Raw genomic sequence first — 27998 nt, 5'->3', positions numbered from 1 at the left:
AGCTCCAGTGGAAATCTGTTCCTTCCATCCCTGCTTCGGTTTCCCGGGAAGGGCCAAAGAAGCTTTGCCCACGACCTTTCCTTCCAAAGGGCGCTGAGCGCGCAAGAGGCACCTTCTCACCGCCGAGCGTTTCTCCGGCGCTGTGGCTGTGGCTCGCATTCCCCCACCCTCAGAGTCCCGCCCGGAGACTCGTTCGTGGGCCGTTTGTTGAACGCGTAAGCGAGCGTGACCCGGCACCAGGGAAGCGCCGGCGGGTGGCGCTGCGATTGGGCCAGTGCCACTGACCAAGCCCTGTCTCTCGGCGCAGCTGTTCAGAGGCGTAGCCCATCTCGCGCTGCCGAAGGCGAGAGCGGGCGGAAAAAGAGCCGCAGCCCGTCCACCGGGTGCACGATGGGCACCGTCTGCATGGCGGGGAAGGCGGGCGTGGCCAGTTCCCAGCGCGCCGTGCGCACCAGCTCCACCGCGAGCAGCTGCAGCACCGCCTGCGCCAGCTCCCGGCCGAGGCAGCTGCGCGCGCCGCCGCCGAACGGGATGTAGTGGAAGCGGCCGGAGGCGCCGCGCGCGTCCTCGCCCGAGGCGCAGAAGCGCTCGGGGTCGAAGCGCTCGGGCGGGCTGCGGTCCAGCGCCGCCGTCTCGTGCGTGTCCCGGATGCTGTACATCACGCTCCAGCCCTTGGGGACCTGGTAGCCCTGCGGGGAGGTGAGACCGGCCTGACCACGAAGCACCGGGGAACCGGGCCCGAGCCGACCCTGCGCCCCGCGCGTCGCACAGAATCCCCCAACCAGCGGGGACTTGCGTCTCACCGGGAAGCTAGGAGACCCCTGCGTCCCGGCTCAGCCCCTTCTCTCCTGAGCTGTGTGACCTTGGGCTAGCTTTTCAAACTCTCTGAGCCTCAGTTTCTTAATTGTAAAATAAGAACAAAAATGCCCGTTTTGTTGTGAGGCTAAAAGAAACAGGTCTGGCGTAGGTGATAGTGATCAGTAAATGTGACCTACTGCTCTTTATGTTTCAATGTTTTGCTTTTGCTTTTCTCTTTTCTTCTGACATTAGATCAGGAGACCGAAATTGTAGCCCTGCACCCACCAGCTGCCTGAGCTGGAACAAGGCAAACGACCGGGACCCCCCATTTCTCTAGGGTCGTCAGCTCAATTACAAAGCTCTTCTTTGCACTGAACTGAAAACTGCCTCCGTCCTTCCCACCCATCAGCTGTACAATAATAACGTTGAGGTCTTGTAGCTACGTTTTAAGAAGGTGCACATGAGAATCAAACTGGGGAGTCCTTAAAATGTTGGAAAGCAGCTTTCATATTCCCTCTGCACACCTCCAGCCTTTGAAACTATTCCGCTTTTTGATATGTCTTCCTACCCCCCGACTACCCTGCTTCCCTCACCTGAGCAGGCTCCAGGATGTCTACCAGGAGGCTCTCAGACAGGCAGAGGGAAGGCCTTAGACTCACCGAGGAGCCTCCCCTTTCTCTTCCCCGAGCTTCAGTTTTCCTGTCTGTAAACTGGAGGATGGCTTAGACCCTGAGCTATGCTCGCCCTGGTGAAGCCGTGCTCCTCTTCCCATCTCCCTGGGATGGAATGAAGTCTGGATTCCAAGATGCAGCATCCAAGACACTTCTAAACATCTCACTAATCCACCCACCTTTGTGGGAGATGTCCCCTCGCTGTGGTGTGCTCTCCCCATCCTAACCCTGTACTCTTCCAGCTCAGATCCCAACCCTCCAAAATGTTTTGATGTCATCCAGGTCTGGAGATCACTCTCTTCCTCACACCACATTTGAGAGGAAGCTGTCTGTCGGCCCTGGCCGCCTTTCTCTCCACCATTAGCTCCTCCAGGGCAGAATTCCATTCTGCTCCCCAACACCCCCCCCCCCACACACACACACACCCCACCTCCCCTGGAATCCTGGTATACGTCGCACCACAGATGTTTCCTGTTTAAAGTAAAGGCGAGGAAAGGAGATGCCCATTCTCCCGAGCCCCCCAGGGACTGAGCTGGGGGCAGAGGGGGCTGCAGCCACAGCCCATCAGGCTAACACCTTTTGGAGGGTTAGGGCTCCACTCCCGGATGCTGGCACTGTGCGGCCCAGCCCCGCCCACCTGGCGCGTCAGAGCTGGAAGAGATCAGGACTGCTTCCTTCACGCTGGCCAGCGTGGCTCAGCGGTTGAGCGTCAACCTACCTAAGAAATCGGGGTTCGATTCATGGTCAGATTTCAGGCTCAATCCTGGGGGGTGGGGGGTGCAGGAGGCAGCGGATCAATGATTCTCTCTCATCACTGATGTTTCTCTCTCTCTCTCCCTCTCCCTTCCTCTCTCTAAAATCAATAAAAATACATTTGAGAAAAAATAGACTGCTTCTTTCTAGAGAGTGAAGGGAGGTCTGGAGGGAGGTGGGAAGTGTCCAAGGTCTTACAGAGTCGGAGCCAGGGCTAGACTTGAAACTCCTTGCCCAGCCCAAGCCAGGCTGATCAGACCATTAAGAGACTCTCATATGTTCATTGTCCCGGTCTCCTGGCATCCGGCCTCAGCCGCGCCCTGGACAGGGGACAATGGTCCGTTGCCTGACCCTGTGAGGGAGTCAGAGGGGTGGGGTACAGGACATGGGGGCGGGGGGGGGCTCTCTTTGTTCTCCACCCAGATTCACTGGCTAAGGGGGGGTTGCTGTGCAGAGAAAAGTTTTTATTCTCAAACTTGGCTCTAATTTAGTTGACCGACCCGCAAAGCCGAGTATATGGGGTCCCTAACCTTGTGGGCTCACCAGGCGCTAGGCTTGAGCCCCTCAAACGTGGATCTGGGGAAAGGGAACAGAGCGCAGCCCATTTGACAGGCGGGAAAGTGGGAGCTCTGAGGGAAAGGGAAGGCGTGGCAGTCCGAGTCCCCGCCCCACCTCCCCGCGCCGGCACCGGACCGCCGCAGGGGCCCCGCGCAGGGCTGGGGGGCGCACTTACGTCGAGCTCGAAGGTGCACAGCGCCGTGCGGTAGCCCCCGGACACGGGCGGCAGGAGGCGCAGCACCTCCTTGACCACGCAGTCCACGTAGCGCAGGCCGCCCAGCGCCGCGAGGCTGAGGTCGGGCTCGCAGCCGCAGTCGGGCCAGGCCCCCCCGCCGGCCCCCGCGGCCCCCGGCCCGCAGCCGCACGCGCGCCCCAGCCCCTGCGCCGCCAGCTCCTGCCGGATCTTGGCGATGGCCGCCGGGTGCTGCAGGAGCAGCAGGACGAGGGATGTGCTGGCGCTGGCGGTGGTGAAGAAGGCGGCGAAGAGAAGCTCCACCGCCGACTCCTGCAAGACAGCCCGGGCGGCGCTGAGTCTCCGTCGGCGGCGCCCCGGCCTCCCGAGGCCGAGACGTGCGAGGGCCGGGGAGCCGGGACGTGCCAGGGGCCGGGAGTCCATTGAATGTGTCTGCCACGTGGGCAAGCCACGATAGCGTCGGGCAAAACCAGGACCTATCCGCTGGCCTTGGGAGCGTTCCCAGAGATAGTGCTAGGAGCTTATTCTGTGGGCTGTTCTTAGTGCTTTAAAGCATATCGACTCATTCCGTGCTCAGCCCCGTCCTGTGAGGCACAGTTACTACCCTCATTTTGCAGGGTTGGGAAGGTCCCTGCGGCCAGCAGTCCCAGCAGGACTCTGGAGTCCAGGGCTCTTAACCGCCTGGTGGTGCTGCCTGCAGCCCCAGCTGGGGCTCCTGACCCTGACTGCAGTGGGAGTGAGGACTGTGCCCGCAGCCGCGCCCAGCCTCGCACCAAAGCCCGCACCACGGTTCCCTCCTCCCGCTGAGCAGAGTGGTCCCAGCCAGTGACTAAATCTCTTCCTGGTCTGCCTGGCCCAAGAAAAACAGAGGAGGGGCCTGGTGGTGTCGTCCTCTAGGCCCTAGCCCTCGCTGCTCGCCTCTGCCCTCCTAGCTCTGTGTTCCTTCCTGGCAGCACCAGTGTTTTACGCACTGATTTGTGTGATCATAAGATGGTGTTCTCCACCCCCGATCACTACTAAATCCCCAGGCCCAGCACAGAGCCTGACACTAGGTACATAATATTTGTGGAATGAATGACCCGGTCCAAGGCTAACCGTCTGCCCTGAACAAAATGGGGAGCCAGGACAGATACCTTGAAGCACCAACAGCTGCCTTGGACAGGCCTAGCCTGCCCAACCTGCCCTGAACCCCAGACCAGAAAGGAAGATTCCGGCAGCCAGTCGCCTCCTGAGAACCTGGGACACCTCCTCCCCATCCCTGTCAAGGCAGTGGCACCATGCACTCCTTTCCACACCACCCCCCTCACCACCCAGAACTGGTCCTACCCTTGGGCTCTCCCAGGACTCGGCAGCCACTGTTCACTTACTTCTAAGCCCTGACTCTCCCAGACTTCACAACCACCCAGGAGTCAGGGTGGAGATTATTAGCCCTGTTCTTAGAGAAGAAACCAAGGCTGAGCCTCACACTTTGAGTCTGGTGAAAAGGGGAAATAGAGGCCCAGAGAAAGGATGGGAGTTGCTTTCAGGGGGCTGAGGTGTTTCCATTTCTAACTTTCTCCTGTTCCCCAACCTCTCCACTCCTGTGGGGGGCTGTCAAGCACTTCCTGGGGGCCATTCCATAGCTTCCCCCACCTCCACTGCATGTGCTCTGTGCATACATGGGGATGGGTTCCAATTATTTGGGAGATCCCACAGTGGCCAAACAAACAGGTAGAAGTGTCAGGTGCCAAGGTGCCTTATGGGAGGAGAGTATTGGTTTTTGGGAAGAAGGGAGCTTCCAGGAGGGTGTGGAGTTTGACCCCAAGCCCTTAAGGTTTGTAGAGAAAAGGAGTGAAGAGGGCTTCATAGTAAGGGGGGGGCAGCAGAGGCAAAGGCATGGAGTGACAGAGCAGGAGGAGGGGAAGTGGAGCTGCCGGTGGCCAGAAGGGCCTAGGATTCAAGCCTCCAACTGAGTGGGTGTGGCTGAGCCATGACTGGAAACCTGGTCTCCATTTCCCCCTCACCCAGAGGAGTGACTGAGACTTACAGGGAGGCATAACCCTGCCAGGCATGCAAAAGAGGGGAGAAGGAGACACCTCTCGCCACTTACCTTCAGCTCCTGCACTGAGAGCTCATGGCCCAGCTCCCTAGTGCTGTGGATAATCATGGCCAGGGCATCGCCCGGCTCCCCAGCCATGTCTTCATGAAGTTTCTCTGCAATGGCCTCCTCCAGGTGCCGATGCAGCTGGTCCCTTGCCCGGATGCCCTGATGGTCAGGGAGAGAAGGGAGGTGGGGCAGGAAGGCTGAGGGGGCCAAGCCTGGGCACCTACCCCCCAAAATCTTCCCAGGGCTGGGCTAGCTCTACTGAGTTCCCAGCTTAATTTCATGCCTGGCACATAGAAGGGGCTTAATAAATGCTCAGGAATTTGTCCACTTTTCCAATACATCATTCTCTCCTGATTATCACAAGCCCCCTTTGAGGCAGGCAAACAGTTTCTTTGGTCCTTATGGGAAGATGCTGAGGCCCAGAGGGGTCAAGCAATTGCCCAGAGTCACACAACCACCAGTGCCGGCACAAAGTTGTGTGTGTACGTGTGTGTGATCAGCCCATTGCCTTTCCCCTGCACTGGGCTCAGGCAGGGACAGTGGGTACCAGTGCAGAGAGCAAGGAACACCTTGGTGCACCCAGAAAAGCTCTGGCTTAGAGGACACAATTGGATGTTTTTAAGTATTAGCTTCTGTAAGGGGGTAGGAAAGAGGGCCAGGGTGTCCCTCTAGAGTTCAGGGAGCAAGTACAGCAAAAGCATTTGAGCGCTTGGATTTTGTAGTCTGAGTAGATCCGGTTCAAATCCTGCCTCTCTGCCCCTCTACTAGCTGTGTGACCTTGAGCAAATTATTTAACCTGTCTGAGCTTCAGTTTCTTCATCAAACAAATGAGAATAACGCTTTGCAGGTTGAGAGGATTAGATCAGGAAATGTATACAAGGTGATCAGCCCGTATAATGCCCCTTTATACATAACTATTATTTTTATTCAGGTGACTGAAAACCATCGCATTGGCACAGTGAGAAGGCCCAGCTCAAGGGGAAAGGAGAGGCGGGATGGGGCTTTCTAGTTGCTCCCCGGGCCTGGCCCTTCGCTCTGAAGTCTGAAGAGGCCGCGGTTCTCTGATCCGGAAAGTAGCGGGCCTGGGGCCCCGGGCGGAGAGCGGGCACCCACCCTTCTCCCACCCGGGCTGGCGCCGGGCTGGGCCGGGGGCGTGTCTGCGGCCCTAGCGCTCCCGTCGGTTCCCCAGCCATCCCCGCTTCTAAAGGGGCGTCGGAGGCCCAGCCGGGAGGCGCCGCTCTGGGGAGGGGCTGGGCCGACTGGCCGGGCGCCTGCCACCGAGCAGCCAAAGGGAGACCCCGCGGCTGCTGGGACCAGAGCGCATCCCATTTGGAATGGCTCAGAGAGGGTGTGTGGCCAGCCCCGGGTCACACAGTGAGTCGGAGCAGAGGGCAACCCCGGCGCCCACCACCACAGCACGCCGCCTCCTCTCCCTGGGCCATGCCTCTGTCCCTCAGCAGAGGGGACGCGTGGGGGCGCCGAGGGAGCCTCAGGAGGAAGGTTGCGGGCTGGGGCGGCAGTACCTTGCGCAGGCCGCTGAAGGGCACGTCCAAGGGCAGCGAGAAGAGGTTCTCCACAAACTGCTCGAAGGTCCGGGCCAGCTCGGCGCATTGCGCCTCGTCCAGCCGTAGCCCCAGGAGAATGCGCGCGGCCATGCGGAAGGTTAAGGCTTTGGCGGCCTCGTAGACGGCCACCGGCCCGCGGGCCACGCACCAGGAGCGCACCTCGCGCCGCAGCGCCCCCTGCAGGCGGGGCACGTAGCGCTCCAGCGCCGCGCGGCTGAACACTCGCGCCAGCACCTGCAGGGAGCGCAGGGGTGAGCCCTGGCCGCGGTCGGCCTCCTCTGCTCGGCAATTCCAGAGGAGCCAAAAGACCAATTTCGGGCCTTTTCCCCTCTTCCAAGCGGCCCGAACCTACACTTGAGGGCTTTTGCTCTCGCCATTCCCTCCAGTTCTTTCCAGACGCACACAGTCCCTCCCATCCATCCAGGCTCCAGCTGCCTCCCCCTCGAGGAAGTCGTCCCTAATCCCTCTTCAAGTCTGAGTTTCCAGAGCTTCTGGTATAAGAGTCACCGAAGATCTGAGACGAAAGAGCCTTTAAGTCCCAGTCCCGGCCGTAAAAACCGAAGTCGGAGAAGGTAAGGAACTGGTCCAAGCCCCCCACTCGTTCGTTGGCCAGGGGTCCCGGCCAGGTTCGTAGTGTACCCCTAACACTTAGTCGGGGCCTAGCCCACAGCAGGTGCCAGAGGAACCGCGGGTCTAAACCACGGCCCCTTCCATGGTTTAGGCTCACCTTGCGCCGCTGCCGGTGGGGCTCGCCGTCCGCGCCGAGCAGCGTGTGCGAGCCCAGGAGGATGTGCGCGCTCTGCGGCCACTGGCTGCGCACAATGCGGTGTTCGCCCAGCAGGATCGTGCGCACGTTCTCCGCGCCGCTCACGCGGATCACCGGCCTGCCCAGCAGGTGCGTCTTGAACACCGTCCCGTAGCGCTCCCGGCGGGAGCTGTGGAAGCGCGAGCCCTGCAGCGAGGCGCGGCCAAGAGGGCTGGGGCTGCTGGGGACCTGGCCCGGGCTCCCAACCGCCACTGGGTAACTCCCTGCTCCAGGCTGGCGCGTTACTCTTTACAAAAGCCTCAAATGGGCCTCGCGACTACCTTACAGGAATTTGGATGCCCCTGTTCCCATTCATGAAACGAGGGAAGTGCTCAGAATGGGGACGTGAACGCCCAGGGGCTCACGGCTGAGAAGCGTCCCTGACTCGATTCCACGCTTGCAGGGCACAGGGTGGCATGCTCCTCAGACTCCTTCCTAGAACCCTTCTGTTCGCCCCACGATGTGTTGGGGCGTGTTTAAGCGGAGCTGGGGAGAACTGCGATGACAGACGGTGCTTTCAAGGGAGCAGCTGGGCGAAGGCGAGGGCAGGGTACGCTCCGTGGGAGACGGGAAGGGACTCGCTACGAACCCCGGGAGTACAGAGCACGAGGGGAGTCTAGCGGGAGCCAGGGGAGAAGGGGCCATATCGGGTGAAGGGAACGACCGGCTGCTCACCTGAACTAGCCAGTGCAGCGTTTCGCCGAAGAAAGGCCAGCCCATCGAGCCCTTGGGCAGGGGCAGGGCGGAGGCCCGGTCCCGGCTCAGCGTCCAGCGGAGGGTCCAGAGGTGCTGCGCCAGGCTGAGCAGCAGGCCGGCGCACAGGAGCGCGGTGCCCGCCGCCCCCAGCGCGGACAGGCAGCTCAGCCCGCAGGGGAACATGGCGAGCCTGCGGGGCCAGGCCGCTCGGAGCGCAGGAGCGCGGGAGCTGGGGAGCGGCCCGCAAAGTGCTCACCAGTTCTGTCCCGAAAGTCCTGTAGCTTTGGGAGCCAAGGCCGCGGGGTGTAACCCCGGACGAGGACTTCGCTCTCGAAGCAGACTGGCAGCGCAAGGCTGCAGGGGCCACGCGCCCTTAGGGGACGTGCCTTCCTCAAGACCCGCACACTCAGGACTTTTCCTCTCGGGGTGCTGGCTGCTTCGGGACCGCTCACGCTGGCATCCGTGGGCACCTCCCACCTCCTCCCGGGGCCAGTGCTCCTTTGATAGAAGCAGCAAGGGCGGGCAGAGGGGAGTAACTCACCGGTGTTGCCAACCTGGGCTTTGATCTCCAGGGCTGCAGACCCCCGCCCCACCTTCTCTCTCTCCCCAGCCTGTTAACCCTTCTCGGCCCACCCTGGACGCATTTATATAGACGCTGGCTCCCTCCCTACCGACGGACCCACATTCACAGACGTGACGCGCCCATGCATATTTAAAGCGCTCGACGCGGAGTAGTGATTGGAGGCGGTGGGCAGCCGGCTCGCCGAGGGGCTCGGGGCAGGGCGTGGCGGCCAGGCGGCGCTGCGGGCTGGGGGCCGCAATCCGCCCGTGGGGTCCGCGGGTTCGCGCCGGAGCTTACCCGCAGGAGCTCGGCGGCGGACAAACTAAGCGCACTGAGCCTACGCGCGCTCTCCGCTGTCCGCAACCTCGAGCTTCCAGGTGCCCCTTCCCCTCCCGGGGCTCCAAAGCCAAGGGCTGGGGTTTCTCCCACTTGCTCCGTTTCCCTTTCGGGGAAGCTGCGGTCTTAGGTGCCAACCTAGGCACGGCAAGCACCTACAAGGACAGCCTAGGCGGGGTCCAGGCTCTCCGATGTCCCCCACCCCTCCCCGGTCTCGGATCTCCCACTTCAGGAACCCTTCAAAAGACGGTCGCGCCATTGTTGCCCGAAGCCCACGAGGAGCAGACATCCTGGGCTCCTTTCGGGTCTCAAGGACCAAATTCATCCCCCCTCCCCCTCAGAGGGCCCCGCCCCAGTCCACAGGTTGCTTCTCGGGCTTTCTGCGTCGTGTGGGAGGGCTCCACGTGCCCCAAGGACGCGCGCGTCCCTGTCCCTACACCACAACCGGAGCGATGCGGAGGTAAAGTGCAGGGTCCCGGTATTACTGAGAAGAGTGAGGCGTCCCCCTCCTCAAGGCCCTTCCAGCCGAGGCCCCCAGTGGTCTGCTCCGAGCCGTGCAGAGGCGGCCCCTCTCGCCAAAGCCCCAGGCCCCCGGGTGCCCTGGAGGGCCGGGTTCGGCGCCCCGGGGACAGCCGCATTCCAGCCTTCAGAGCGCTCGCGAGCTTCCAGCGCTCCTCTAGTAACTTCTAACAATTACCATGTTTTCCATGTAATAGTTTTTAAAGTGTGAAAAACCTTAGGATAAGAGATGGTCAAAAGAATGTTTATTTTGTTTGTTTTAGTGACACTCCCATTTCAATAACTAGGGATAAAATAGCCCTTCTAAAGGAAGCAGTTGTTGTAAATCAGGAAGCTCTGATTAGATGCAACAGCAACTCATTTTCAAGAACTTGCTCAATCTTTTTTATATTTCATCACAAAATCAAGAAATGTACATATAATTCTTTACACTTATTTTACAGAGTCAAGTATAAGTTTTTTACAGGCATAAATCCTGAAAATGCAAAAGGAGTATTCAGCATAAATACAATTAAGAGAAAGTAAGGATCAGGTTGCTGTTACCATTTAGACCACAGTAATTTACACAAAGGAAAATGTACATTCGTTTTAGGTTTTCCAGAGTTCATTTGGTTTGGCTTGTTTCCACAGTGAGGACAGGGTAGGGAGATCTGCTATTTGAAGAAAGTAACCTGACTCCTGTGGTAACTTGTGTGTAGGAACATATCTGCACCTGAAGTGGTTAGCCCCAGTGAGTTCCTGTCCTCTCTTTTAACTTGACCCAAACCAAACCAAATAAATTCTAGAATGGGGTCAGCTACAAACAATATAGTTAGAAATACTAACCCTGCAGAACAGAAACATTGCATCTTTAGAAAATCCAAACTCCTTGTCTTCATATTCAGAATGATTACATTAAACCACCCACGGAGAACAAATAATTCACATTCTTACTAAGTCCAGATTGATTTCAGGGACCTTTAGAGATTTGCCTATTTCCCCTCAGAATCAGCAGAATTAGAAAATTATTGTCTACTTAAGTCATATTTAGGTGGAAGTAAAAGCTAGAAGTCAGAAAACAACAGTGAAATATTCCCGTATCTGACACAATTGCATTCCAAAACCAAATACTGATGGAAAACAAAAATCATTCAAGTCTGAATAAAAAAGATAGGTAGAGGCATAAGTTTTTCTAGTGTATTTACAATCACCTTCATATACAATTTTTTACCTGATTTACATATATTTTTAAAAGTGAAAAAATTGTCACATTTTCCATATATAAAATAGTATTCAATTATTTAAAAATCCATACAAATGATATTTATTACTGTTTGTTTCAGCTCTCATCAATGTCTTTTCTATATTGTATTTTTTAATTCTGCAAACAAATTGCTGTTATCACAACCAGTGCCTGTTAGAAATCAATGTTCAGCCACGAATGTGGTGTCACTGCGTGCAAGGGATGTGAAGTCTACGTGTGTTGGGACATACCATTCACCAAACTTCTCAGCTGTTTCATGACTGTCTCTATCAACTTCTGTTTGTCTCGATCGTTCTTCCTGAACTGAGCAAATATGTTGTTTTTTTTGCTAGTATCCTTCATCCTAGGAATATATGTGAATAAAGAAGCTTAGTAAAAGAAAATTATAAGCTATGCTGTCACAAGTAAAATATCTTGGTGTACTCTGAATTATCTAACACTAATCCTATGCTTAAAAAAATGTATTTCGAAGACAATAAGTAGAATAAAATTATCAAAATAGGAACCATACAAAAAATTAGCAGCTTATTTTACATTCTACATAAAGTGGTGTTTTTGTATTAGTATGTAAGTCTAAAGTATATTCAGTTTTCTAATATTATACTACTTTCTAATATCATTCCATAAAGTATGCCAAAATACATACCATCTATTAACTGCAAATTACATTCATAGCAAGGCAAGGTGAAAGAAAAAATAACATTAGAAAATTTAAAGCAGCAAATTTTTTGCCTCAGTGGTGTTTCATGGTATTGTAAGATAAATTTACATGTATTTTAAACAGTTCCTTTTCCTTTCAAGTAAAATACACCAGAAACATTTTGAAATGTGGGAAAATAATATACACTTTTAATTCAACAACTGAAAATTTCAATAGATATTTAAAATGAAATATGACTGAGTAAAATAAAATCTGCCACATAATTTGATGGAAAACTAACACCTAAATTGTATTATTTTTAATTGTACAAGATGCACCAGGAGTGCTACCTGTTACTTTGGTTTTTACTGTATTATTTTTTAAATTACATGCTTCTCTACCTGCAAAGAACCCAAGTCCATGAAAGTGGGAGTTTGATAGCACTCACTGGTGGCAAACATTCCAATTGCGAGCCACATTTTACAAAATGACTTCTTTCCTATGTTACAGTATAAAAAAATATAGTTCCAGTTCTCACTTGTCTCAAGTAAACATATTTCTAAGGCCAATTAAGCCTGCTATTGAGGATACAATAGGAAAAATGTTTTGTCCATATCAATATAAACAGCAATTTCATATAAAACTACACCAACACTGAAGGGCAAGAAAGAGGCTTGTTTCCGTCACTAAAATGGACTGAGCTTTTAAGCTTCCTTTAGAGGTTTCTCTTTTGATGACAATCTCTAGTTCTTCAATTATCACTGAATTACAATACGCTAAAATGTTATGTATAAAAGTTTTCAGAATATACTCACTTTTCCAAAAGAGTAAGGGCTGTTTTTGGATTCACCCGGAGGTACTTGGAAGCTGGCTGTCCATAATCAGCTAGATAAGTAGACCAATCGCAAGCCATAAAGAGGTCAAGGAGCTGAGGAAGATGGGGAAATGCTAAGTTAAACCAACTTCTGACTCTTTACCTAAAGCTAATACTTAAGTATGTGACATTCTTGATCCATTTTAATATGACCTGCTTCTTAGATAAAACAAAATAAGAAAATTCATTTTTAAAACTTCATTAACTATCCTTTATACCAAAATAGTATTTATTATCTTTTTACTTTTGATATTATTGTCAGGGGTTGCTTTTCTAATAAAATACTTGATTGCATATGCAAATAATTATAAAATGAAAAGAGTTAATATAGTTAACTACATTAGGTATAGAGATTTAAACTTTAGACACTATTCAGTTCATACTCAAATTTAATTATTAAGGGTTGGTGCTACTAATTGAAGAATTTTAAGGAACTTAAATTGAACCTTTTCTCTTAGAGGTTAAGTATGTTTACCTTTCTAAGAAACCATTTGCATCTAGACTTTCCCAAAGTAATTTAAACCAAAAGCTCAGATAATCTCAATTAAGTGCATTAAACAACCTCTGCTGGATTCTCCCTGGTGATAGATCCTCAGTAGTATTATGAAAGGAGGGCTTCAGGACTCAGCATGTTAACTCTAGGCAATCATTTTGTATAAACAAACAACAACAAAAAAGAAACCCTCTTGTTTTCCATAATGATTTAAAATTGACTATTTGCTTTATACTCTCCAGTTAGAACTGTTGTCAAATATGGAAGTAATCTTTTAAAAGCAATGCTGTGCCTAAACCAAAGCACCAAACTCCTTATCCAACTTTAAAACCCTAATCCCCTTTAAGCCATTTAAAACCAACTTCCTATCCCCATTTGAATTGTTTCAGAAAGCTAAATGCTTTACTTACTACCTCCCTTTAGTTTTTATATTATTCCTTCTTTTTTGTTTTAACTCACTTTATAAGTAAGAAGTACACTATTTTTGGTTTCAAATGAATGAGGTATTTGCATTTATTCATATGATATGCAAGCCAAACCCTAATTGTGAGAAGGATACTACTTCTGGGGTGGTTCAAACCTAAAGAAAGGTTACAAGAAACTAGCTCTTCCTTAGGAAGGTAGTGGACTTGTCTGAATCTCTTCCCATCCAACAAAGAGCTACTAACAGATAATTTCTTGGAAAAGGAGGAAAGTTCTATCATGAAAATATTAAGTATTAACATTAAAAGCCACTCTCTTTTCTTTTGGATAACATTCTAGGCCACACCAAAATTTAAAACACTGGTACAGAAACTACAGTGACAGTGTTAAAAGAACATGCTGTGTAAAACAGAAAAGCAAACTTAAAGTTCTGTGTAATTTTTGACTGTTGCAACAAGTACCTTTTTCCTTCCTTTCACAAGGAGGAAAAGTTACTTTCATATTCTCCCATGTGAATTGGTGTAACTTCTCTGCAATGTGGTTTTGTTGTAAGCTTAAGAACCTTATGAAAATGGTCATTCCCTCTGACTTGGTAATCATACTTCTAGAAATCTAACTTCAGGAAACAATAATAAAAGTGGACAAAACTTATGAGCAAAGATATTAATCTCAAAAATGTTATCAAAAACTGAAGAAAAAACACCCTGAAAACAGCCTAAATCACAATATCAAGAGAATGATTACATTGTGAGGTGTATCTATAAGACAATTATCATGTGGTTATTAAAATTGATGCCTACACAGAATTTTAAATAGCTTGGGAAGATGCTTATAATAAATGTTGCTACTAAAATTACACAAAAACCCATCAAAAAGGACTGGAAGAAAATTTGAGAAAATGTTCAGAATGGCTGTTATTTGTGTGATGGGATTATGGGTAACTGTTATTGTCTTATTTATTTTCATAATATTCCAAGATGGGCATGTATTAACTCTAAAGTTAAAAACAAGGTTTACATATTTATATACTAAATTTCAATAATGACTACTCCTCACAGAGTCGTTAACAAAAGCCTCATTTTGAAGGACTCCTCTTCAGGTTGGGTATGTGTTTGCACAAGTGTGTGTGGGCATGCGCACAGTCAGCAGAAAGCAGCACTTAATAACTGTATACTGGCTGTAATCTCCCTTTCTTTCCAAAAGGCATTAGCAACATGACCTTTGGGATTTGCAAGAGGAAGAGGCCTTAAAATAAGTCTGTTTTTCTCTCCTGCTGATCTACCCCCAGGTGGGAAAGGAGGAGCCCACTTAATTAATTTAAAACCTACACCAATTCCAACTGTGAATACAAAATTGGTTCTTCTACAGCACAAAAACTGACTTTCCTAGGTAAAAAAATATTATGCTTACAATTTTCACACGTGGCCAGACACTCCTAGGCAAATCTCTTATCTCTAGATATTATAAGAACCACAAAATTTAACCTACCTGCCCACATGTAGACAAATCTAATCTACATGCTTTCAAATTTATACAAACACTTCATAGAAATACATATCGTGCAGAGTTAACTTGTAGATATCTATGGAAATCTACATAAATTTGCACATAAATGGTGAAGGAATGCATTGCCAATGTGGATAAAAGGGCCAATGACCTAAATAACATTCTTTTATTCATTCAACAAACATTGACTGCCCACCTATAAGGAGGCAGCCTCTGTGCTAGGCACCACGATATAATATTGAACAAGATGAAGTCCCTGCATCAAAGAGTTTACATTATAGGTGGGAAAGGTGGAGAGGCAGACAATTAACAAGGAAACAAGTAATATTTTGATGTTAACATGAGGAAATTATAAAGAAAAAAAACTATTCACTATTCACACAAAACCCTAGTATTTTAAACTAGAGTACCCCATGAGGAAGCTACTATCAATTTAATATTAAGCAAGATAGAAACTACTGATTGATGTAGGAGCCAGTGACTGCTCATTATTCTCAGCCCATGAATCCAGTGGCTGTAGACTTGAGCACCATGTCAGTGTCTGTGCCCTAACATATACATGGATATAAGTGGAGAGGAAATATGGGGCCAGCAAACAGGCCCATCTCATATTCTGATTCCTCATTTCCATGTGTGTAAGGATTTTTCAAATGCATAATACTGCATTAGTAAGTAAGTAGTAACAAACTTCACAAAACTAGGCAGGAAAACTCATAAAATGTGTCCAACAGAGTGTAACTACTCAGTAGATATTCAAGAAATAACTGACTGACTGATGATGCCACACCACTATTCCAAGTTTACTAAGGCTTTTTTCTTAGGCTTCATGGGTACAAAAAATGAGCACCCTCCAGACTACTTTGGCTATGTTGACAGCTCTCTGAAAAAGACCAATGTTGGCCTGTGGGCAAACTAGGGCAAGTGAATGCAGCCAAATGACTTCCCCCATCTCTCCCAGGATTTGACTAGAGCACTGATAAAGACAGATTCCCTCACAAGAAAGCATTGAGTCTAACGCTGAATGAGTTAAATGTTTTCCCTAGAGAAAGCAGCACTAATATTTTTGAATGGTCTGCCAGTGTCCCTTATCCATAACAATTGTAAGGTCCCTTTTCACTTTTTAAAGTACAGTTCTATTGAAGTGTATTGAAGGAGCAACATGAAACTAGGGCATTAAGAAACTAACACTATGCCAGGCCGGACTGCTGCACTGAGCTGGCTTCTATAGGCTGCCACCCAAGCCTGCTTTAACAAAATGCACGACCCCTGGCCTTTGGGATGGTTAAAAAGAACATGAGTACAAAAATTGCTCTGGAGCCAGAGCGACAGGAAGGGATGAGGAAACCGGAGCGATGAAAGGTGCAACCACTGACACTCACCTTCACTCCACACAAACAGTCACTGCCTTGGGGACTGCCTCTCGCATTCAGTCAGGTTTCACAGGACGCACTACGTCCTTAATATTAAAACCTAAATTATGGAAAGCCTCACTTCTCTATCTCAAATTTTGCTTCCTTAAGATGGCAATACATAAACAATACATTTATTATTAATCACACAAAATCTCTGTGTCTTGGAAATAAACAGTAAGAGACAGTCTCAACAGATGAATTTATTAGTTAACACATATACCTAAAATTCAAAGATGTAGATCAAATATGAACAAAAACAAAAATCTCCCCTAGATTACCCAAAAGCAATTTTATAATTACTTATTAAAGGATAAAGTCAGGCATATTATAATGAAAATTGGTATTAAGTTCTAGAAATGGGTTTGTTCCAATAGTCAAGTCAAGTAATTCCACCTTAAATCCTTTTGGGAAGTAAGCAAAGTATGGATCATATAAAAATGAACAGCAAAATAATGTGCCTCAGTTCTATCTCATCATGATTTATAAGATTACCTAAAATTAGTATCCTAACTTTTTTCTCACCAAGGATTCAAAAATACCCTTCATAACTAATCTGGTAACACAGAGTGGATTTATGCCAATATTTGTAAGTGAGTTGTAAGTTTCACTTCCTCGGTGTTCCCTGTGTGTGTCCACCAAACAAAAAGATTCAGCTTAAGGAAAGAAATGGTTGCATGGGTGGTCCCATTTATATGCTCAAATAGTTGAATCACTTCAGAATCACTGAAGAATTCGTTTGTGTCATCACATTTAGCTTGCTGACAGTTTCCCATCCTAAGTCTCACTCCAGATCTACACCCAAGAAACTTGGGGTCTCAGACCTGTTGAGATCACTTTGTGCAAATGACACAATGAATCTAGGCCGATTTAAAACCATTCTATGGAACTCGAAGTGACTTTTTGCCTTTGTAAAAGTGAACCCGGAGTGCCAGGTCATTTTTTCCTTGAATCTGGTTTAGCTTTCTTTGTTTTGGGTCTTTTGGGTTTTGCTTTTGAAGCACCTCAGGGGCAGTGACCCAAGACAGAAGATAAATAAAGTTAAGCCAGCCTCAAGAGAAAAGCAATTGGGGATACCAGGTTTGCTTTTGTAAATGTGAACAGTGACCTGGGGGCTCAGGGTCAACCTTAGTCCCCCCAAAGTCCCTTTTCCAAACACCAAATCCACCTGGGACCTCAGAGTTGCTTTGCAGATTCCAAAAGTAAACCAGGAGATCATTTTTCCTTTGCCACCAAAAAACAAAGCCAAAGCAAGCGTTCCTAGAGTGCTTCTGAGATTTGAACAACAAAAACCCTAAACCATAATACAGCCTTAAGGAAGAAATATGAGTAATTGGGCACTAAGGATTCAAGAAAAATGTCTTACTAAATTAGCCACAGTGGGGAAAATACAAGTCCTTTTTCTAAATAGATGTGGAAATCAAATGATGAGGTCCATATGATTTTTAAAGCACTTAGCTATCTGAAAACACATTTGGAAAACCCCACCTGCAGCACAGAAGAGAATCTTAAATAGCAGACAGAAAGGGCCAGGACAAAACTAGAAGGAAGCAGTATTGTGCCTGCACCCCCCTCACTCTTTGCCCTTGTGATGCCTTTGGCTCTCTGATGCACCTGAGCCCTACCCATGCCTGCCCTCTTCTCAGCCGGTCCTTCCACTCCCCCTGCGTGGGGACCAGGAGGAGCTCTGAGCACATGATGCCGCAGAGGTTGTTTAAGGCACTGGTCTCTTCAAGTCACTTCACCCAGGTAAACCGCAAGCAGCAGAAGCAGAATGTTCCTAAAGTAACTTTTGATGGTAAGCTATGCAGTAGTCCTAGATAACTACTAGGTGGGTTTGGAATTTGGAGAAAAAGAGGCAAAAGTAGAATTTACATAATCAGATTTATACACATCCATATTTGCTTTATCTTGATTTTTTGGTGACTACTATGGCTAAAATGGCATATAGATACCTACATACATATGATTTTATGTGGTTTTTTAATTAAAATTAATTTTATCAAGTAATACATGGCTAATAAAGGGGGCATATCATGAAAACCAACAGTCCACTGGCCCACACCCTCCTACCCCCATTCTCAGACACAATCATATTTAACTCCTTCTGTTTTTAATTCTGGTGATTACCTCCATATCTCTAAATATGCTTATTTTTCTAATTTTTTAAAATCATTCTGCGGCTACTATATACAATGGTTTTTATCTTCCTTTATACCACCTTCCTATTTTGGGTAGCTATCAAATTTTCTCTGTTTTTGCTTTTATAACTTTAATATAATTAAATTTCTATTTCTTGTTATATAGCCTTTTACAATTTTTTCGAAAAACATCTTTGAGATATATTTCACATACCATACAATTCTTCCTTTTAAAGTGTATAAACCAATGGTTTTGAGTACATGCACAGAGATGTGTGACCATCCGAGTCAATTTTAGAACATTTTTATCACTCAAAAGAATCCTATACCCATAAGCAGTCACTCCCCAAATAAAAGTTATATTAACACGTCATCTTTTGTAACCGGCTTCTTTCACTTCGTGTTATGTTTTCAAGAAATATATTTCATTAACTTTTCTAGAATCTAATACTAGCCAGTTTATTAACCCCTAGTTATTCAGTTACTGGCAGACCTGATTGTACGTCATTACTTTTTGTCAGGTATAATAATTTGCTCAATGAACATGTCAGAACACTTGCTGCTTAGTTTGTTCCAATAATAAATTCAGTTTTCCTACAACCTCAAGGCACAATTAAATACAGAAAAAAAGGGCAGTTATCAAATTACACCAAAGCTGATTCGCTAAGGTGGGAGGACACAGCATGTAGCCCTGGCTTACTTTGGGGCCTGATGCTTTTCTGAGTGCTCAGTTAGTAACAGATTTCTGGGACAGGGCAACAGAGACAACACTGTGACATTCTGGCTGTGCAGGTATCCACGCGAACTTCAAAATGGGCAACAGACAAACTTGAAGATGCAGCTTAGCTAAGAATCAGCTCTTGGTAAAGAGCTATAGCTACTGGCTATACACCTTCACTACAGGTTATAACAGGGAAATAAAGAAAGAGAAACTAAATAAAAACAACGGGATGGACTTGTTTTCTTAAGAAGATAAATGCAGCCACCAGAATCAAGTGGATTGTGACCTCAGCTCTATAGTGCCTACATGATGTGAATCTGCACTACAGGAGTGACAGTGCGAAAGAAATTCCTACCTGACCTCTGTGTAACCTGAACAGGAAATGAGGACATCTCTAAGCAAAATAGGCTGTGTCATCCTGCTAAGATAATTGTTTCCACTGACACTTTGCATAAACATCTTACATGAGGCCACCAGAAACAAGTCAAGCCATAGCATCTCTTCTTTGTAACACACAAAACAGAGCCTGGCCCTGTGCCTTCAACACAACTGAGAAGGTAAAGTTTGGTGATAATTAGAACAAAGAAGGGAGAGAAGGGTAACAAACAGGTAAGAAAGTTGGAAGCATTCTTTAAGTTACAGGTTAGTTGAAAATAAATTAATAAAATATTTTTTTTTAAGGAATTTAATTCTTATCAAGAATCTTGGGTAATTAAGAGTATTTAATGGTTTTGAGGAGCTACTCAACGAAAGTTATAACTTAAAAACAAGTCACCTTTTTTTCAGAATAATTTTAAAATATCTGTTATTTGGTTATGGTGCTTCAAACTGTTAGAAACTGACACCATTTGGTTGGGAAAAATCAAGCTCCTCCAGTGTGTCACCTAATCAATATTCTATGGATATTATTTGCTTTCTAATTATAGTTCACTTGTATAAAAAGTGCTATTTCGTATCACACCAATATTGTATTTATACACAGGCCCTATTAAATTCCCTCCCAATTCAGTTTTGAAAAAAATCAAACTAATTTCATTCTGAATTAATCACTTAAGGGAGTTGTAAGCTTTGGGTCTCAACCTCCTCTTCTATTTGACATTAGCAATGAAACGATTATGATGCCTCAATCTTTGGATACAAGGAGTTCGTAAGTGTAGTGAAAGAGATTCACACAATCATGAACTGCCATGCTGACTACGCTGACAGCTGTGCACAGGTGCTTATTATAGGGCACTCAGCCTGGTTTGGGGCATGAGAGGTAAGCGTAAGGAGGCATCGTAGGTAGAACCCAAACTGAGTCTTACAAAGGAGTAAATCAAGGGCAGGGTAGTGGCATTTCAAACAGATGGGACAGCATGAGAAAAGGTACAAAGATGAGAAACAGTTGTGCTTATGGAGAGCTCCACGCACTTCAGTGTTGCTAAACTGAAATACACGTTAAGGAGAACAAGGCAGGCTGGAGAAGGGAACAGGGCTGGGTCATAAAAGGACATGTATGCTTGCTTTAGGAACTTGGGGAAGCCTTTAAACAGGGCAGCTCATGTGGTCAGGTTCATCACTTAGATACGTGACTCCAACAGCCCTGCGAAGAGTGGACTTGAGGAGAAAATATAAAGACAGGAAAAATAATTGGAGACTGCTGTGATAATCTTGAAATACACTGGACAGACAAGTAGGCAGCCCGGATAGAGAGAAGAGGGCAGCCAGGTAGTAGGCAGGTACTCAGGGCGGAACGAAGAGGATGGGTTTGAAAATATTTAGGAGAAAAAAATCCCTGGGACATAATGATTGATTGGATGGGCACATGGCAAAGTGATGCCATCAATCAGAACAGAGAACGCAGAAAGGAGATATGATTCGAGAATGAGGGAAGACATGTGTTGACAGCTTTAGCCACACAGGATGTGAGACGCAGGCCAGGAGGGATGTCTGCCAAGAAGCTGGTCTGCATCCAGGGCACACGGCATTGGTGCAGAGGTAAGATGGGAGCGAGTGAGCCCACACAGGTAACCTACAGAGAGAACGGGGCTCCAGGGACTGAGACCTAAGGATGCCCGCATTTAGAGGGCAGAAAATGAGGCCATGAAAGACAAAAAGAATGTTAGAGGACAGCCTTGAAGGAGAATTTTACAGAGGACCTAATCACCGTTGTCAGGCGCAGCGGGAAGGCCAGTAAGGTGAGGGCGAAAACGCCCGCCGCCTTCCCCGGTGAGCTCAGTGACTACTGCTGCCGCCCTGGGCAGAGCCGAGCGCAGTGGGCTGCCGAAGGGGTGAGAGGTGAGGAAACAAGGTCACAACCAGCTGGAAGTCATCCTTTCAAGGAATCCGGGGGCAAAGAAGAGAGACTGGACATAGCTCGAATGGGACTGGAGAGGCTATTCGGCTCCCCGCCCCCCCCCCTCGCCGGGCAGGCGGGGCTGGCCGCGTTTCCAGGCCCAGGCCGGGACGCCTCGAGCGGGGCGAGGGGGACGAGGGAGGCGGCGGCTCCCCGGGGCCTCAGGCTGCCTGCCGCTCGAGCATGAGGGGACATGTAAAGTGATGGCGCAGCAACAGCGAGACACATGGCGACAGAAGGGAATGGGCGGCGCCAGGGCTCGCGCTCTCGCTCCCGCGGAAGGACGGCGGCCTACGAGCAGAGATGCGGGCCGGGAGGAAAGCGGTCTCCCCGCGGAGCGGCGCCAAGGACACGGCTGCCCCCGGGCCGGGCCGGGCCGGGCCGGCGGGCCGCGGGACTCGGGCGCGGCGGAGAGAAACCTTCCGCCCACAGGGGGCGCCGCAGGGCCATCTCCACGGGCACGAAGGTGTGAGAGGGTCAGAGGTGAAAAGACAGTGTAAACGGGCCGGAGCGAACAGGAGAGGCTGGGCGGTGGGAAGGCGCACAGCAAGGGAGGGGAAGGAGGCGCGGGAAGTATCTGACTTCACTGAGCCATCAAGTATTCCAGTGTTCTGGAATGAGGACTGCTGCACGGCTGGGAGCCTCGGGAGGAAGGCTGTCATGAGGTTCTCAAAAGCGCAGGGGCGTGTCCACTGGATGTGGGCTCTCAGGACTCTGGAGCAGCAGCAAGAACCCCGCTTAACGGGCGAGCTTCCGGGGTTTGGTTAGATTTTCTGAAGTCCCTTCCAATACTCAAGTCTTGGGATTTCAGGACCATGAAAATCATGGAGTCACAGACTGAAGGAAGGTAACCGAAAGATGACTTGACATTTAAGAAAACACGAACAGCCCAGCCAGACGTGGCTCAGCGCCGAGCATGGGCCTAGGATCCAGGAGATCGCCGTTTGATTCCCGTCAGGGCGCGTCCCGGCGGAGGGCGCGGTCCGCACTGCGGGGCCTGCGGGAGGCGGCCGGTCAGTGACGACTCTAATCACTGCTGTTTCTATCTCCCCCTTCCTCTCTCTGAAATGAATAAAGGTTGCTTCTTGTTTTTTTTTTAAAGAAAAAACCCCCACACCAACAAGCTCTGTATAAATACAGTTTGAGGCTGTGAGTCTTTCACACATAGATTACCTACAGTGGATCCCGAGTAACTCACTGTTAATTTTTCATTATTTCAGACCATTAATTGCATCTGTGTACAACTTACCTTGAATAACTCATTCCAGTGAAGTGCAGGCTTTTCTATACTTTATAAAAGGAGGAACTGAGTTTCAGAGAGATTAAGTGTCTTGTTCAAATCTATATGTACAGTAGGATTAGAATTGAACTTCCTCAACTTATAAATTAAGTGCTTGAGCAACTATATTAGGATTGCTTAATTTATACAAGATTTCCTTTTATTGGTGCGAATAACCAATCTGCTTTCAAAAAGAACGCTTGATAAGGTTTTTGAAAACACTGTTGTGAGATTCCCACTGGATACGGCAAATGTCGCAGGGGCAGTCTAGGGAATTTCATTTTATGTAGCAAAAAGAGCACAACAGTGAATATGGGGCTTCTGGTTATAATACTCATTAGTATATGAAACAAACAGTGCATTACTGCTGTTTTTCTGACAAATCATTTAAATATTTAAACTTCTCATAAACTACCCTCCCAATTCAAAGAAATCTGTAATAGAAAAAAAAGAGAAACATTTTCACTCAATAAAAAAAGAGAGAAAAATATTATTTCTTATAAGTAAATAATAAAGTTTGGCCAAAATGTAACTTAATTTTGAGAGGAAGGAGAAAGTTCCCTGTTGGATAGTGCCAATACTGAGATTATATCTAATAATCAATTTAATGGGTGTATAATATTTATCAAAGGCCAGAATATCACTATCCTTTATTGCTGACTATTCTAAAAATTTTAACCTACCCCTCTCAGTGAAAAGATGGCAAGAATATTGATAATTAAAAACATTTGAATTTGAGACTGCCTCCCTTTACATTATGCACTGGCTTATCATTGCCAGTCTATGGCAACAAAGACTTTCTCCTTGTGTAACACATTGAAAATTTACCTCAAAATTAATCACGGTATGAAAATGCTCGTATTATAAATATGGAATATTCCATGTTTGCCCAACTGCACACTTACAATAATAATTTTCCCCATAAATCTGTTAATTTTGTTAATTGTCATATTGCTAACTTAGGCACTTCTCTTTAAAATAATTCTGATGGGTATATTTTTTTGAGTGTTATTTTGGTAATACTGGGTAAATTCCACTTCAAAAGACATAAAGAAATACAACTGCTCAATATATACATCTAAGGATATTAACTGCAGCATCATTTAGATGTAGAAACACTGCAGACTCCATAATGTCCAAAAAAAGATTTGTTTAATAAATTATGGTGTATTTATACTGTACAACATTATGAAGAAATGAGAAATAAAGCAGATCCGTATTTACCAATATGAAATTCATGCAGCACTGCATGAAATATGTAAATTACAGCATATATGACCCATTTCCTTCCCAAAAGTAAAGAGCTCTACATGTGTTCACACAAGTGGGCACATGTCTGTGTTTAAATGAACCTTATAAAAGGTCTGCAGGGAAACACACTGATGACTCCAAGAAACTGAAGAGGACAGCTTTGTCTTTATACACTTATATATGTTTGATTCTTTTGTTTGTTTGTTTTAAATAGTGGGCATGTGATGTCAATTTCCTGATCTGATCGTTACAGTTATATAAAAAATTACCATGGGGGGAGCTGAGTGAAATGTACATAGGACCTCTCAACTATATTTGCAACGTCTGTGAGTCTCTAATTTTTATTACTTAATAAAAAATTTTTAAAAACCAGTGAATATGTATTGTTTTTATAATTATTATGGTGTTTGTTTTTCTGGTTTTCAAAAAATCATTTTGGAGGGTAATTTTCTAAATTACAAACGAGCTCCAACCTTTTTTTTAAAACCTTCATTTATTCCTTCTCTAACACTTTTCCTGTCTTTATGTATAAAAATTTCTGACCAATATCATGTTCCTTTTCTCTAAAAAGCTTCTTTTAACATTTACTGGTGACAAATCCTCTCAGTTTTGTTAGTCTGAGTGTTATGGGTTAAACTATGTCCCCCCAGATTCATATTTTAAAGCCCTGACTCATAATGTATCTGTATTTGCAGACAGGGCCTCTCTAACCTTTACTCTAAATGAATCACAAAAGTCTACGAGTTCAAAATTTATATCAATAAATCACATACGTAGTTAAGCACATGAAGTGTAAAGTACCAGACTTATGACACCGGAACAAAAACGGACAAAAAGGCTACAGTCATTTAGGTTTGGACTAATCCTTCATAATCTAAGCTCTCCCAAAGGGCAGCACACTTGTCTAAGATCTGGACCTTAAGGTAAACTCAGTGAGATGTCTGGTCTTGTCATATTCAGGAGTAAACCCAAATACATCTTCCTTTAATTCTTTGGCACTTCAAGTGAATTTAGGATTGTCTAAGGAAAAAATGCTTGCTGGAGGAGCTGTGTGAACAAGCTTGTTGTCCTGCTACTATATCTAGTCAAGCATTCAGATACTACAACTTTGGCAAATCCCATTAATACTTTAAGAAGTCAAAGACTTTAAAACTTCTAAAGAAAGTTCCTGTGAAATAGTCACAGGGGCAAGTTTAAGCAAGCAGAGTGTGTATACAATATAGTAACAAATATAATGCAAACAAAAGAAGATTTGTTTAATTATAGTGGCAATAATTGTTATTTAAAAGTGCCTTCCTCCTCATCATAAAAGAATAAACTGGACTAGTGGCAAAAGAATTGTATGTTATGATGCCTTAAGATTAGAAACAGAAGACAGAAATTTCAAAGTAAAGTCCTGGCAGACACCCAGTCTCTGTGGCAAGAATTATGGCCAAACAATTCCTTCATAACTTCCAAGGCTTGTTCATGTCCCTTTAGGTAGAATCCAAAGTTGTTCATTTTGAGTCAAATGCAAGTGTATATTTACCAGATTCTCCTATCTTTCTATGGCAAAGTACAGCTGAACACCCCTAAACTTTATAACCATTTGGGGGTATGGTAGAGAAGGATTATCTAACTATGTAAAAAGGGTGGAAGGAGCAGGTAAGGGGGAATAATGAGAACAAGGGGATGGGTGCCCAGAGTACTTCCCTTACCAAGCAATACTTCTGGAATGAGCTATGATTCTCAAGTAGATCGGGCACACCAGCCTTGCCATCACCCTGCTGAAGTGTGGTAAGGCCAGGCACTTGACAGCTGCTGCCTTAATCAACTGATGACCTCCCAATGCAGGCTTCACACAATTCACTAAACAGCCATGAAGATTAAGCATGCCATAAAAAGATTTCTTCCAGAAGTGAACTGTACAGCATTTTTCCTCACAGATTTCATTAAACCATTAATATATAGTTGAAATAGTTTAGGAAACAGTTTCCCAAGGTCAGAAAATTAAAAGAAAAGCTGAACTACACCCTGTTTCCTGATTTCTTACACAATAGTGTCTTCATCAACCCACCATCTGGATACTCCAGTGGCTTTCTTTTTACACTCCTTAATTTCTATCCTTTTGCCAAGATATGCTTCTGCATCTTTAACTTTATTTATCTTCATTGATTCCAACTAACTCATGTCTCAAACTGTCTACCTCTTATTTTACTGTCTATTGTTCAATTGTTTCCCCAGAGGTACTCAATAAACATCTGTTAAATGAATGAATGAATGAAAATCCATTCACACATAATTCTTTTTACTGCAAGCAGCTTTAGGATTCCACTAACAAATGTTTAATTTACTTACACATTGCTTGTTCCAAAGGGATTTTAATGCAATTTACAAAAATACATGCAAGATAAATACAACTTAATAACTGAGAAAAGTTAGGGCCAAGAGAAAGTGAAGGTGGGAGAGAAGATGAGGCCAGTATACAAAATGCCTGTGATGCTATCCTATACACCAGAGCTTTGTAGCTCCAAATTAAAGAAGACAATGTAATTAGATAACTCACAGTATTCTTGAGATAAAAATAAACTAGTAATTGCTCAGGATAAATTCGACTCTTTCTAATATCACAAACAAGAAACTTCTGAGTCCACATGAAGAAGCCACTGTGAAGTATGGTGAACCACATCATGAATAATTAATAGCAACCCATCACCTGTAGCTGAGACTAGCAAAATAATCACCTAACTGTTCCTCCTGATTGTAATCTCGTCCTTTTTCAATCCACTCTCCTTAGAGCAGCCAGAGCGATCTTTTAAAAATGAAAATCAGAGCATGATACTGACCTGCTTAAAATCCTGGAATGCTAACCTCCTTACCAAGGCCCCACATGACCTGGCTCTGATAACCTTCCCAATTTGCACCTTCTCTGCCCCTTGCTCATTACATTATAGCCACATTCTTCCTTCTCTTTCTTGACAGTGCCTTAGGACTTGGACTTGCTCTTCCCTCTGCTAGGAATGCTATTTCCCCATATCTCCCAATTTCACTCATATATCTACTCAAATGTTGCCTCCTTAAAGAGGTTTTCCTTGACAACCCAATCTAACGTGGTCCACTTCACCCCCAGGCACTATCACATTGGCCTGCTTTACTTTTCGCATAGGATCTAAGGCTATTTGAAATTCTACCTAGTCCGGCTGGGCATGGCTCAGCGGTTGAGCATCAATCTAGGATCCAGGTGACTGGGGTTCAATTCCCAGTCAGGGCACATGCCTGGGTTGCGGGCTCAATCCCCAGTTGGGGGCATGCAGGAGGCAGCCAATCAATGACGCTCTCATCATTGATGTTTCTATCTCTCTCCCTCTCCCTTCCTCTCTCTGAAATCAATAAAGATATATTAAAAAAAAAAAATTCTATCTAAAGCTGTTTGAAATTATCACTGCTTGTTGTAGATCTCCCTACAACAAAATGAGATATGAGAGCAGGATCTTGCCTATCTTTGTCCACCTTTGTATCCCCAGCATTTAAAGCAGTGCTCACAGCAAGTGCTCAAATATTGGTCAAGTAAATGAAGAAATATCTGAAAATGGGGCAGCTCTTGGTGATCTGGCTTAATTTGAACAGCTTTCAGTTTCCCTAAAACAGTGGTGGTTAGAGAACTGTGGTTACATCATATAAGATGCTTGAGAATCTGCTGAAAGCGTTGGACCTTCTTAGAAAAACACACACACAAGCAAAATTTTGCATAAATCTCTTAAAACCAACCCACAGTCCCCAGGTTAGAATCCCTGACGTAAAGGCATGTAAGAACGTTTGTGCAATGCAATGCAATCCATGTTATAACCAATTCCTGTCCATGGAGTTGAAGGCTGGGGGGGGGGGGGGGGAGATATCAGTAAAAAGCTGCAAATCACTCCTAACAGATTTCTCTACAAAGTGGTGGAATATAAAAGTGGTCAATGCCTAGCCGGCATGGCTCAGCGGTTGAGCATTGACCTATGATCCAGGAAATTGCAGTTTGATTCCCAGTCAGGGCACCTGCCCGGGTTGCGGGCTCAATCCTCAGCAGGGGGTGTGCAGAAGGCAGCAGATCAATGGCTCTCTCATCATTGATGTTTCTCTTTCCCTCTCCCTTCCTCTCTCTGAAATCAATAAAGAT

At 46.5% G+C, this 27998-nt stretch overlaps 2 protein-coding genes across 3 annotated transcripts in view; both read right to left on the bottom strand.

The window, feature by feature from the left end:
* Positions 1–137: 137 nt before the first annotated feature.
* On the bottom strand, positions 138–8503 carry CYP26C1 (cytochrome P450 family 26 subfamily C member 1). The gene is made up of 6 exons (XM_087824147.1): positions 8105–8503; positions 7352–7576; positions 6583–6858; positions 5063–5218; positions 2956–3285; positions 138–689 (listed from the first exon to the last, which is right to left on the bottom strand). Exons 1-6 carry the CDS (start codon positions 8306–8308, stop codon positions 312–314), a joined length of 1569 nt encoding a protein of 522 aa, XP_087680273.1. The 5' UTR covers positions 8309–8503; the 3' UTR covers positions 138–311.
* Positions 8504–9902: 1399 nt separating this feature from the next.
* Positions 9903–27998, bottom strand: part of EXOC6 (exocyst complex component 6) — a 119498-nt gene continuing 101402 nt past the window's right edge. For both annotated transcript variants that reach the window (XM_016220796.2, XM_087824453.1), the window contains exons 21-22: positions 12241–12353; positions 9903–11128 (exon numbers count right to left, since the gene is read on the bottom strand). In XM_016220796.2, coding sequence (XP_016076282.1) covers positions 10996–11128; positions 12241–12353 — 246 coding nt within the window. In that variant the 3' untranslated portion in view covers positions 9903–10995. The remainder of the gene's footprint in view (positions 11129–12240; positions 12354–27998) is intronic.

This window comes from Miniopterus natalensis, chromosome 14, assembly GCF_054644295.1.
Source record: "Miniopterus natalensis isolate mMinNat1 chromosome 14, mMinNat1.hap1, whole genome shotgun sequence".
NCBI lineage: Eukaryota > Metazoa > Chordata > Mammalia > Chiroptera > Miniopteridae > Miniopterus > Miniopterus natalensis.
The sequence above is the reverse complement of the archived record's forward strand: the minus strand, read 5'-3'. Positions and strand labels throughout refer to the sequence as shown.

What these genes read in the sequence shown, in the direction of transcription:
- CYP26C1 (XM_087824147.1), bottom strand. Translation starts at nt 8,308, where the DNA reads ATGTTCCCCTGCGGGCTGAGCTGCCTGTCCGCGCTGGGGGCGGCGGGC. An exon ending in CGCTGCACTGGCTAGTTCAG is followed by an intron (nt 7,577 to 8,104) that starts GTGAGCAGCCGG and finishes GCCTCGCTGCAG; the next exon opens with GGCTCGCGCTTCCACAGCTC. An exon ending in TCTCAGTGCAGGAGCTGAAG is followed by an intron (nt 3,286 to 5,062) that starts GTAAGTGGCGAG and finishes GCTGTCTTGCAG; the next exon opens with GAGTCGGCGGTGGAGCTTCT.